The 14,069-nt window shown below is 38.3% G+C and overlaps 1 protein-coding gene across 2 annotated transcripts in view; it reads left to right on the top strand.

Annotated features, from left to right (window-relative positions):
- The window catches only part of LOC126187594 (acylphosphatase-2-like), a 73,708-nt gene that overhangs the window by 44,859 nt on the left and 14,780 nt on the right, over positions 1-14,069 (top strand). The window contains exons 3-4 of one of the 2 annotated variants that reach the window (XM_049928780.1): positions 3,463-3,572; positions 8,953-9,119. In XM_049928780.1, the coding sequence (XP_049784737.1) occupies positions 3,463-3,572; positions 8,953-9,067 (225 nt within the window). In that variant the 3' untranslated portion in view covers positions 9,068-9,119. The remainder of the gene's footprint in view (positions 1-3,462; positions 3,573-8,952; positions 9,120-14,069) is intronic. The other variant, XM_049928779.1, reaches the window with a different exon arrangement.

The following is a 14,069-nucleotide window of genomic DNA, read 5'->3' as shown; positions in this document are numbered from 1 at the left end:
TTCCCTCAATAAATTGTTTTCCTACCTTTAAACATTGTTTGGGCAAATAAATCAAATTTTAATGTTTATTTTGTTGTGCATTTGGATTTAAATTAAGATTGGAAAATAGGTCATACATTCAGATCCGTTAAGCTGAAATTGCACATGTTGTAGTTCAATGTACAAGATGCATTGTGTGGCAACTGCGAACTATTTTGCAAGTGGTGTCATCCCAATATGTATTACACGTGTCCCAAGTGGTCCATGTGACTTAGATAAGATACATAAGCTGCAAGTGCTACAGAACATAGCCTTACACATCTCATGCTTCCTTAGGTTCCTGAGCTGCACGCGAAGTGGGAATTCCAACCTTCGTCCAGTGATACAACCAATTTTTATCATTTCTGTCGTACTTATGGAAATCTGCACCTTCAGAACATCGGGATGTAATACAGGAATGAAATCTAGGAACACTGGTGGTGCTTGGGGGTTGCTAAAGGATTGAGACCAATCATATTAAAGTTATCATTGGTCCACAAATCTGAATAGTTTTATTCTAACAACAATTTTGTTCAGGATTGCTTTAACACCTATGCTCTCCTATAAAGATATAAAAAGAATAAGAAACAGACTATACCACATGAAACACACAAATACACACTTTATTCTTCTAATAATTTCCGGGTATGCAGCCGGATCCCGTCGACATTCTGCCACGATATTTCGGCCCAGAGACGTCCGGCCATCATCAGGTGAGTACACAACTACTGAAGAGCCCAGGTGCAGTCGCGGTATTTATGCCGAATCTCGCGCATGTGAAATGTACTGGCATCCTACAGCGCATGCGTCAGGTGTTGACATGCGCAGCATAGCCGAGTTGTACGTGCTGCCCTCGGTGGTGGAAATAAAGGTTCATCTAGTCATTGAGTATCGAATGACACTGTCGATTCCGCTGTGATTGTATAATTTTAATAACAGGATTCCAATTTTTATCCAGCTGAAAGCCGTTGTCACGATTTATAAGATTATTGGCAAGACGTATTTTCACTGATTCCTTGATTACGGAATCCCAAAAACCGGAAACCGGGGATAAAATTTTCCACCACCGAGGGCAGCACGTACAACTCGGCTATGCTGCGCATGTCAACACCTGACGCATGCGCTGTAGGATGCCAGTACATTTCACATGCGCGAGATTCGGCATAAATACCGCGACTGCACCTGGGCTCTTCAGTAGTTGTGTGCTCACCTGATGATGGCCGGACGTCTCTGGGCCGAAATATCGTGGCAGAATGTCGACGGGATCCGGCTGCATACCCGGAAATTATTAGAAGAAGAAATACGCCGGGAAAATTTCAGAAGTCACAACACACTTTATTGTTGTTTGGAGATACTGTTATGTTACCTAAATCACATACACAAGCAACAGAGCATAATGATAACCTTATGAAAACATTTACACAAAATTACTAGAAGACTTAACAGTATAGCTCGTTGCTTGAAAGTATTTAATCGCTTGTCACAGATGTGTCCATTGTCCAGATGTCTTGAGTTTAGTGACAAGAAAAATTCATGATGAACAGGATGTATGTCATCTGAGGAGGACAGAATGTCAGCAACTTTAATCTTTTCAATAGCCTGAGTCCATCATCTTTTAATTACAGAGTGAGAACATGGTTTTGCCTCCTATATTTCCTGAAACTCACTTTGTGCCAGATGTCGCGACATAATGTCTTTCTTATGAATACAGATGATGGATATTCAGAAATCACCTTCGATCCACATACAGTCCTTAGATGTAGATGCAGTCTAAACATCAAAGTTACAAATTTCACAGAATGTTTTGAGTGTTTGACTCAGATTGCTTTTACATGCTTTCTCAAAACATTTAAAGAGGATAGTGGCAGTTGATTCCTACATTCTTTTTACGTGCAGTTTTTCCTGTGTTACACCTCTTCTGCTTAGACTTCTGTTGTGAGGTGCATCTCACCCGTTTCCAAGGAGATCTCTGTGTTGTTCTGCCCCGTCATGACAGTGACAGACTGCTCGATATTAAGTCAAATTCGACATCCTTTAAAGATACTTGAACATCAAGAAAGATTATTGTTGTTGTTACTTGTAGAAATATAAATGAAGAAATATGCATGTGTACACCATCACACCTTCAGCAGCAGCCATTCAATAAACAAGGGTACCGTCTTGAGTGTTCAGTTATACTACTTGAAAATACTCAAGGTTACTAAAGCAGTTTTAAGCATAATGCAGAGTTACATGTGTGCTTGGAACTAGGGAGATACCATTCTAAGTAATTCTCTGTCTACTCCATTTCCATAAGTTACTTTAAAGCTGTTAAACAAGTATACTCTACCAAACAACAAACCCAGAATGATACCCTCATTGCATTAGAAAATTGCCGTAAAAAAGTTTAGTTTTGCTGTGTACCAGGGAAATAACTTAGCTGACATGAAAGCTAATGATACCTGTAATGGAAATATAGTGATACAATGTGTGATCCACCTGTATGCCATCACTTCTTCATTGAGGCACATGAACACACATCAGTGTGAAGAAGAATGACTGAAAATGAGGGGACCATGAGCTTTACTTGGTGACTGCCTTGTAGTGTTGTAGATCTTTCCAGTCACTGAAGTGTGACAAAATGGTTGTAACCTTATTTGCTAATCAGAGAGCACTGCATGAATCAGTGGAAAACTTGTCCCAAATTTTGAGTATTGCCACACAATGTGTTAAAACATTTATTTATTTATTTATTTATTTATTTATTTTTTATGCCTTGACTCTTCGCTATCTTGTGGGATAATCTTCTGAAGCAAAACATTTCAGTTCAGTTACTTATTTGTTGCAGCAAAAAAACAATATTGTTTAGAAGCTTCACATATATTCATGGACACTAACTTTTTTCTTCCTGTGAAAGAAGCTGCTTTTTCAACCTCTTTGAAAGATGCAGATTTTTTTCTCCAGATTACATGGAACGCCAATTTTATGCCTTCTAAATATTGCATATGTTACAGAAAGAGCCTATTATGGTTGACACATGCCACATATATTTTTAATAGTCATTAATTAACTCTACAGTAGAAATTCACTCATCACAGCACCCACTCTTTGCCAACATACATTCTGATTCTCTTCACATGTATGAAGGATCTCTTTCACCATGGTATGATCTATGGAACAAAATCTGAGTGATTGGTGGGTTGGTGAGTCTTTGAATGAATGAATGAATTAATTAATTAATTAATTAATTAATTGTTTATTTTTATTTTCATTGTGATTCATTTACAGTAAAATACTGGTTCTTGTTTGTTTTGTAGTGAATTTTAGATTGTTTTGTGATTATTATTTTTTTCCTCACAGGACCTGCATTACCAATACATTTTGTTTTTCTCTCTGATCCTGCACTAATAATACCTTCTATTCATCTTTTTAATTTAATTTGTTTACTTATTTTTTGATTTTCAGTACACAGTTGATGAAGCCAAGAAAGTGGGTGTAAAAGGCTGGATTATGAACACCCCAAAAGGTACAGTTCTTGGAAGAATAGAAGGGGAAGTTAAAAAAGTGGAACACATGTAAGGAATTTTCACTATTACTTCATTATTGACTTAAAATTGCTTTTCTCATAATGTTTGTTTGCATGACCATATTCTGCAAAGGCTGCTATAATAATTATTGGTTTTTTCCATATTAAATGTAACAAAAACCAAAAAGTTGATTCAAGAAAGGCAAAAAATTGCCAAAAGTGAATGTGAAGCAAATTTTCTTTCACCCATAATCTTCACCAACAATGAAAGAAAAAGTAGTGATTGCAAAATATGTAAACAAGGAGTGAATACACTGTAAATTGTATGCCAATTTTATAAGGAAATGCTGTTTTCAGTCTGTAAATATCAAGATTTATAGGATTTATAGATGGGTTGTGTGCCCATATTTCCAGAATGACCACAGAATATTCTTTATAAAAAAGAAATGAAATGTCAGGTGAAAAACATACTTACAGCAAGCTTGAGATGGAAAAACCAATAATGATAGATTATTCTTTTTTATTTTGAAAGTGTTATACACTTACTTAACTTAGCATGTATTATGAGGATGGATTGATAAGTCTGTTAAGTGTCTATTCAACAGTAGGAAATGTTAAGTAACTTGAATGTAGGTGAGTGAGTGTGATTTTTGTTAACTATTCTGTTCACTGGCAAATAGTTTGAATAAGCAAATGCTGGCTAGTAGCTGTTGAGAGTATTGATGCTATATGTTTTGTAGGAGTGTATGAGATCAGATAAAAGATAAATTAAAACAGTTATCTGTGTCAGTCATTTTTATTTTCCCCAACACTGTTTCTAGGGCTTATACACTCACCTTCAGGTTGATCAGTGGATTACTTTACCTTCTTATTTGCTGGAAGTACCAAGTTGTCTTTTTAGACTTCCTTTTCACTGCAAATGAGGTATGATTGACACTTTTTAACTTAATATGGCTCTGAAATTACAACAGTAATAAAGATACTAAAGGTGTTTCTGCAGAAAGAACCCTGAGGGTTACTATGAATGTACATTTTCCTCTTCAGATGCCACCCAAATGTGAAATGATATTATGAACAGCCCAGAGATTGTACAGATGTAGAGACGAGTGTCTTGTAAGTCAAAGAGCTTTTGTAACCAATTTAGATTACAAAATAAAGATACAAATAATATATTATTTTGTAATATATCAGTTTGGTGATTTGAGGGTTGTTTTCCTGATGTAGGTCACTCAAAAATAATAGCAAAAATCAGTCATCTAGTAGGTTGAAGAAGCTCCCAAAAACATCATTGTCATTGTCTCAAGCTTTGCCATTGAGCAAGTTCTGCCCATGTTTCCTATTGTGAATAAACATCTTAAGTTTGTTATAGAGGCTGTACTTGTGGGCTTTGTTTAGTTCACAAAGCTTTGTTAGATTACTATCTGTTGTCAAAAATGTGTCCTGTGTCATTAACGTGAGTAGCTATGGCAGATTTATTATAGGTTTTGTACATAAATTCATATGTATTCCTTAAATTTAGTTCAGAAGCTTTGGCTGATCTGACCCACGTATTGCACTGGATATACATTGCATTATATCTTGTAGACACCTGAGGCAACATTAAATACAACAGTGATGTATTTACCAACTCAGGTGTCTACAAGGCACTGTCCAATAAATGTCCAGTACAATATGTGGGTCAGACCAGACGAAGCTTCCAAACTAGATTTGGGGAACACACAAACTGAACCTTTATGAAGAACTTGAAGTTTTTCTGCAACTGAAAACATGAGCAGGATATACTCGATGACAAAGCTGAGACAATGGCTATGAACTGTTCCCAAAGCCTCTCGAGCCATCTATTATTGAGTAACCTAAATCATGAAAACAACTTGTGAATCAAAAAATTAAGCAGCTTCAGTATTGTTTAACATGTTGTAATTCCAATAGTAATTACATTTTATTTGTAATAAAATAAAATCAAAGCAGAGAACTGGCTACTCCCAGCAAACAAAAAAAATGTATGAAATCCACTGATCCACCTGAAGAAAAGGGCATAAGCCCTTGACATGTGCTGTGGGAGAAAATGAAATTGACTGGTACACATAATGGTTTTATCCCTTATTTCATAAACAGTTGCAGTTTACAGGCCACAATCTAACATGTATGACACAAGGTTGTGTTATATTGGCCTTAGAAATAATTTTTTGGTTTTGTAAGAAAATGTTTTGTAGAATGTTATTACAAAACTTATCATCCATTCTCATATGTCATCAATAAATCACAAGAATACATTTTTGTGTGTGTGTGTGCGCACATTAATTGTTTGTGCAATCTGAAAAGCTGTAATGATTTGCATGTTTATGTATAAAATCTCTTTTCTTGCTGCAATATCTTTGCAATGTTTGTCAACAGGTTTCCAGCTGTATAGAACCATTTCTACTTCACAAGTAAATTTGTTTCAAAATAGCTTAGCAGTAATGAAAACTGAACAGTTTCATGTCATTGGTATCTTCTAAAATTTCTAGTATTCAGTTTCAGAAAATTAACTTGTTCATTAAAATAAATGTATCAGATTAAACCACATAAGAATGTCCCCAAAACTGATTTCAGAAAAGACATTTTAGAAATAACTGTAATATTTCAAAATCTTTTGAAAGTCTGAAGTCCTCGTAACATTATGTACATTCTTCAAAACCTTCACATTTCAATTCTTTTTCTCATATGCCATTTGTGACAATATGACACTGCAAATCATGTGTGACATTAATCATTTAAGCTTGTGGCTTAAAATTAGCACATCCCTGCAACAAACAATAAGTTGCTTGAGATGAAGTGGATAAATCTGATTACTCAGTACATCAATAATCACCACTTATTTCCAAATTACATAAAAAAGTAAATCTTCAACTTAACAGTGGTATAAGAAAAAGTCACCACTCATATGGAAGGAAGTAATTTGCAGTGACATTGGCGACAGTCATCAGAGACAGTCAGTGTACATCAAAACAGGAAGAATTTTTAGAACCGGCTTTGACATCAGCCAATAAGGGAAGAGGTAAAGTAAAGATGACCTCTTTCAGAAAAGTGTAACATTCTCCATATCAGTCACAATGTATGAGTCTGTGATGTTTTTATGTAAGGGTGCTGGCTTTTGAAGAAAAGAGTAATGAGAGGCAGGAAAACTGCAGATTGCCAGGTAAGAGATATGCACAGCAATTGGGACGGTAAAATATGATTTTTGGCAGACCAGGCTTGTTAAGTGCAATCTTTCATGTAGGGAATGAATATTGAAGTGAAAAATGATGTAAGTTTATTGAAAATCTTTTCACACATGCTGTATCAAGCAATACAATTACTTAAAATGAAAGAAGTAGAAGATCATGTCAATTATCAGTCAGAAAAAATGACTAGCACAACCTAAAATAGTTTGACACTTTGGAAGTGTCCTAACTGTGCAGTACCATAAGGATTTTTGTGTCTGAATGTCTCATTTACTACCAGCTATTGTGTACTGCAGGTTTCATTGATGAGCACAAGAGCAAAAAAGAAGAAAAGAAAGGTAGTAACCTTAATATCTCCTTTCATTGCAGACCTATTCATTAGTGCAAACTTCCACAGTAGACTACTTACTGGGCACAGGACTCTTAAAGAAAAAATGAAAAATAAGAGGGCATGCTGAAAAATAATGCTTCCAGAATTTTCATTCTGTTCTCAATGTTGGTTGAGGTATTGAATGTCATTGGTAGACTTTCCTGCTTTGCTGATGCAAATTGCAACCCGCTGCCACTAGAGGGCTCTGCATTGTACTGTGTAACGTGGCACTACTTAACATACCTATGTCAGTTCATGAGAAAGAGCGTGCTGTAATAGTTCCTAACTGCAGAAAACGTGCCTCCAGTTGAAATCCATAGAAGAGTGAGCTCTGTGACTAGTGATCATTGTATTGACATCAGTAATATGTGATGTTGGATTGTTCTTGCTCATAATGAAAGAAATGGCGGTGCTAACCTCAACGTGTGTGATGCTTATGGCAACCCTAAATCAGGTTGATAAACTCATCAGGGAAAATCATTGGATAACACACACAGCTTTCACAAGGGTGTTTACAGTCCATCATTGCAGTACAGAAAACTGTGCATGGTGGGTGCCTTGAATGCTCACTGCTGATATGAAACAGAGGAGACTGGACATTGGTCAACAATTTCTGTTGAATTTTGAACAGAAAGGTGATGGAGTCTGTAACAACATTGTGACAGATGTTGAAGGCTGGTTTCACCATTTTGACCCTGAAAACAAGAGCATCAGTGGGGTTCTGCCACAGAGGATCACAGTTGCCAAGAAAGTTAAAGACTGTGCCATCAGCAGGCAAAGTCATGCCCAATGTTCTGGGAAGTTCAAGGTGTGATGCATTTGGAATTCGTGCTTAAAGGCACCACCATAAACTCTGCAAGGTACTGAGAGACCCCCAGAAAACTGAAAGCACAACTTAGAAGAGTTTGTTGACACATGGTGCACCCCTCTCCTTCAGTGTGACAGTGTCAGACCACAAGAGTGCTGTGACATCTACAACAATCAGATGCTTTGGATACACTGTCATTGATCATCCTCCATACAGTCCTCAATTGACCCCATCCTGTTTCTTCATCTGTTTCCAAAACTTACAGAGCACTTTCGAGGCCTTAACTTTGTTAGTGATGAAGTAGTGCCAGCAGAGATGATGATGTGGTTCTGTCAACAGTCAGACATTCTACAGTGATGGTATCAACAAATTGGTGTCAAATTGGGATAAATGTGTGCATCACCAGGATGACAATTTTGAGAATTACATATGCGTGCAAAAAGCTGAGATTTTAGTTCTAGTTCTTTTGCAGAAAACAAGTGGCCCTCCCATGAAGTTTTACCAGAAAAATGTGGTTAACTCCATAGTTATAACAGTCAATTCTCAAAAGCAGCAAAACTGTTATTGCTGTGCAAAACTCCTGATCACTTTAAAATATGCACTACAGGTTCTTGTTGTGAAACAGAGAAGAAATAAATGGTCTATTTTTGGCATAAGATGTTACCCCGAAAGAAAAATCCATTTTTCAGCAAAGCTGCCTCTGATATGACTCATCCTTACAGATTAAAACTGCGCACAGGCTGAGAATGAGGTTCAAGTTTGCCCCTTATGAACAAACACAAAACTAATCTATTACCTTTTTCCTACTTCTCCTTAGTGAACTGAAGCCATCCTCTGCCCCACTTGTCATTTATGAAAAAACACACACACACACACACACACACACACACACACACACACACACACACACACACGGCCTCACTCCTGATATGAAACAGAGGAGACTGGACACATCACTTGCCACATAAACCCCTTGCTAATATACCTGTGCCATAATAGATACTGTGTATATTCATTAAACTATTATTTTTACCTGAACTTGTTCCAGGAAAAAATGGCTTCAAACGACTGGAAGCCCAAGTTCCAAAATTGAAAAAGCGGAATTCAGAAATGAAGCTCCAATTCGTCAATACTCATTTGCTTCTTTCACAGTCAAGCACTGACACTTGTTTTATGAACTGCTTACTAAAAAGTGATATAACATTGCTATTTTCCGTAAGTTAAATAACAATAAGCTACATACTTACAAATATTGATTTTTTGTCTTAAATAACAGAGGTCATATTTTATGATTTAATGTAAGGCAGTTGTTATAGTGAAATATGGAATGTATAGCGTGCATGTGCATGTGAAAGCATGAGTTCATAACAGTGGCAAATGTGTTCTTGTAACCTGGCCAAATTGAAGTGTGTGTCATCTTCAACTTTTATAGTCCTGTCTGTGTCATCTTCAACTTTTATAGTCCTGTCTGTGTCATCTTCAACTTTTATAGTCCTGTCTTCCTCAGTTGCGTGTAATATTACGGTATATCTCCAAAATACACACACACACACACACACACACACACACACACACACACAAATGCATACACGAACAGACCACAGGTACTTCAATAGTTACACCAATAAGTTTGGCAATAACATTCGATCTTTGGCAAAAACATTTGACAGTCGGCAACAGAAACCAAAACATTGCTTTAAAACAAGCGTTCAGTGCATAGTGTTGTGGAATGGGGAAAAAAACCGCAAGTTGGCGTTCATAAGAAGAAGAACACCAAAAATGCAACAGGAGCGTAATATGTAGGAAATTGTCCACGCAACCTGTAAGTACAGTTCAAAACATTACTACTTAATAGGAAATACCAACCACCAGAACTGTTTATAACCTATAGGCACAATGACAAAAATGTAAATAAAATAGCTAACATATGTACATATTCCAGGCCAATGATGATGCTTTGCAGAAAATAAAGGTGAAACGCGTATGGCACTAAAATTGTGTTTTATTCAGTTGCTGTCAGACGGTCCATAAGTAAAAATTATGAATATACCATGAAGTGTGTGTGCCTGGCAAAGAGGATCTCTCTTTGTTATATTAGATGTGGAGGAAAAGAGAATTTAGCTATTTCTGTATTTCAGGGCTAATGAAGACTGGAATAGTAGATACAATATTTCACTGTCTGCATTATCGTCCCCTGTGTCTAATGGATACAAAATAAGAGTAATGATGACCAATTACTTCAAAATATTCCACTACCCTTCTGGGCATTTACTTTGCTTGGCTTTGCTATACATTACTCAACAACACTTCTAGTTACATATGTAGCATTAAAAATTATACCTAATTTCTTATTTAAAGCAAAGTGAAAGAAAAAATCTAGTCAAATCTCAATTGCCCTCAATCCTTAAGCTATTCCTCACACTGCTTGTGTTCCCCTGCTCCCACCCCAAACTATGCCATACAACCGTGTCACTTCTCCCATCTGCTGCCATGCAGGAATCTGCTGTCCCTCCAATGTCCATCTCCTCTATTCCTGTGTCACATGCTGTGTCTTGATTCCTTTGCATATCATCAAACTCCTGTCAAAACCCACTCCCCATTACTGTTCTTCCACCTCACCCTCAACCTCATCCTTGACTAATCCCTTCCCACCACTAAAGCAGAGGAAAGCTCCACATTCTGGCCATGATTAGCCATGTCATTCTCTGGTGGTAATGGTATCATTGGAAGCACTGTGGAGGGGTGTGGTGTCAGCACACTGCTGTCCCAGTTGTTTTCAGCTTTCTTGACCTTGGAGCCCCTACTTCTCACCCAATTTGCTTCTCAGTTGACGTCATGAGGCTGAGAGCATGCTGTTCCAGCCCTCCTACCAAGGAAAAATCCCTGGCAGTACCGAGAATCGAAGCCAGGTCCTTCCAATAGCAGCCAGGCTCACTGACCAATGAGCTACAGAGGTGAACCTTGCACCACTACCTGTCAGTTTAATCTTCCTTTCCATAATGGCTCTCTTCTGCCATCAATACAGCCTTCACCAGTGCTGGTATTCTAATTTTCACTCTCTCCATAGCCTACAGCTCTCTTGCTATTTAGTGTACGTACTGTATCCCAATAAACTACCTCCTCCATGTCTGCCTACTTTGTTGTGACTCCGTTTCTCCCTTCTCTGATCTGGGGCTGCTCAATGCCGTAAGTTCTTCAGTATCTTAAACTCAAGGCAGAGTTCAGCAACCACTGTTAAGTGTTGTAATGAAGATTGTCTGGGAGAGGAACCCTCAAATAACATAAAACATCTAGACTGAAATACTGCACTACAGTACCAAAAACAGTTTATTATTATTGAGAGGGGCTTTTGTTTGACCAAGTTTCATCTCTCTATATTAAAAAATGATTAGAAGGAAACGAAATCTATGAAAAAAAGGTATACATATGGCTTCCTTATTACCAAGATGGCTACTTCACAACAAGCAACCAAACTTCTTACAGTATCCAATAGTCGCAGTGCCTGTCCTATTATTTGTGAATTGCACATCACCCTCAACTTTTATAAGGATGTTGTGAGGTCCTATGATATTGTCAACGTTGACATGCTAGGAACATCAGGAGAAAGAATTAAAAAAATTATGAAGAGTATTAATGGCATGTATAGGATAGGTAAAATACGATTGGACCAGAGAACATTTACAATCAGACTAACACGGGATTGATCAGCCCCTCCTCTTGCTTCCAGTTTTTTCCCATTTTTTAGTGAGTTTATGGACATTTAACTTGCACCATCCTGTGAGCTCATATGCGTGTTGATAGAAAATCGGTTTGTTTGCATGTTGTAGAGAAAACATACCTAGTTTCTAGGGCACCCAAAGAAAAGGTGATTTGCATGTTTCTCTTCTCCACAAGAGCAGAAAGGTGTCTCTACAATTTACTGCCTGTGAAGATGTGTTTGGCTGTTAGGTGTGGTGCCTAAGCACCGAATTTGTATGGGATGGCCACCATTGACATCAGTCCATCACTGTGGTCAATTTATGAGGTGCATTCAAGTTATAATTACTCAGATGTTCGTTCTTTCTTTTTTCTTTTTTATTCAGAGCTGGAAATGGATTGAAAAACATGGTTTGTTTTAAAGTGCATGTGCACTTGTGAATGTGTGTGAGGTAGCAGCACTTACAGCACACAGATCTCAAGTGGCAGCAATGAAAGTGAAAACAGTTTTGGTACTTAAAATGGCGTGTTTTCATTACAAGGACCATGTGTAATCATTCATTTCTTGCACTTGCGTGGTGTGATACCGACTGAAGTTCAATGCCAGTTTAGTGATACATGTATTTATGTATCATGAATGTATCTAATGTACATTCATATGTGCTACAGTTCCACAGAAGGCAGAATGTCATATGAAAACAAAGACAAATCTCGGCCACGTACCAGTTGATCTGACGACATGATGGAGCAAGTGGAGAAAGTTGCTTTGGAGGTTCACAGAATGAGTGTGGCAGACATCACCTCCACAGTTGGCATTTCCAAGGAATTTGTGCGCACAATACTACATGAAGACTTGCAAATACAAAAAGTGTCCTCAAGGTGGGTGCCACGAATGCTGACAGTCGTCCACAAGTCTGTTATATGGTATGTTGCCATGCCATCTTGACATCTGATTGCATTGGACATGAGTTGTAAGCAGACTGTCCTTGCTGGAAGCTCGAAGAGAGCTGTTTACAAAGTCAGTAGGTAATTGGAAAGCTCAGATGATCGTAACGTTACAATTTCTGAGGGAGCAAGGTGGTGCATGAATAACAGTCTTTATTACATTGAAAGGAAATATCCGCGATCGGGTATGCAGAGACGTTGACAGTCAACATAGCCATGGCAGCAGAAGGCATGGCCGGTGAGTAGAAAGGTACGACTGACTGATTCTTCATGTGCAACATTTTCACTGCTAGGAACACCATCACTAACGCTACTGTGACCCGTGACAGGTAGTGAGGGAGTGCGAGTTGGGAGTGCCTACTGAATACTTGCCAGGAATTAAGTTACTCGTCGTAGCTACACTTAGGATGAGCTCTGAGTCATCATCATCTGAGGTGTGGCTGGCAAGAAACCACACTGGTGGAACTTGTAGGGAGACTGGGTTGTTTGCTATGAACCCATGAGTGTCATTGTATTTTCTGAGGGACTAACAACCTGATAGGGCCCCAAATATGACAGAGTTAGGACTGAATGAACAGTATCATCCTGTAACATAATAGTCACAGCTTGCAATGCCTTTCTGGAGAAAAACTTGGAGTAATGTATGTGCTTGGGTTCATGGTATGTGTATGCGCGTGATATGAGAGTGAACTTGCTCAACTAGAGGACAGTACCTGTTGCCACTAGTATTAGAGCTCCCAACAAATTCAGCAGGTAGTACGAGGGGCTCGATGTAAAGGATTTCTGCCAGCAAGGAATTCAAATCATCTTGATAGGCTGTGTGTATGCCCGGTAGAACCTGTGGAAGTGCATCAGACAGAGAGTTTTAAGTGACACATTAAAGCTACTTTCAGTGCTTGTTGCCAGCATTTGACCAATAAGTTACTTTGTGGGTGATAAGCTATAATAAGAAATTGCTTGGCACCACATAGAATGTACAAGCAGTCAAAGAGCAAAGATTGGAACTGGCAGCCATGATCCATGGCGGTGGATGAAGGGGTGGGGGGGGGGGTGAAGAAGAAAGAAGGTCCGATGAAGGGGGAGAGGTACAAGTGGTCATGGTGTATTTGTTGATGTATCACAAAGGACCGGCTGCGCAACACCAGGGAAGAGCAAGTTGGGATGTGCAGGGAGGTGGAGAGAGGCTTGTAATAGCATGAAGGCACGACATATAATCTACTACAGTGTTATCCGTGCCTTTGATAAAATAGGTATCTGTCGTATATTAGCTGATGAAGTCCACATGCCGAAAATGGGAGATCACTGGTGGGATTACACAGCGTGTCAATGAGGTGATGGTGGTCCATGTAAATAGTGACGTTGTGTGCCTATATATTCTCTCAAAAATAGCTTTTGGCTTCATAGAGAGCAAGAAGTTCCCTTCAAAGGCAGACCACTTATGCTGAGAAAGACAGTTTTTTGGAAAAGAAGCGCAATGACTGAGAGGTCTGGCCTATATGTTGTTGCAACACTAGTATTAGAGTC

Source organism: Schistocerca cancellata, chromosome 5 (assembly GCF_023864275.1).
Source record: "Schistocerca cancellata isolate TAMUIC-IGC-003103 chromosome 5, iqSchCanc2.1, whole genome shotgun sequence".
NCBI classification, from domain to species: domain Eukaryota; kingdom Metazoa; phylum Arthropoda; class Insecta; order Orthoptera; family Acrididae; genus Schistocerca; species Schistocerca cancellata.
This window is presented reverse-complemented; position numbering and strand designations above follow the sequence as displayed.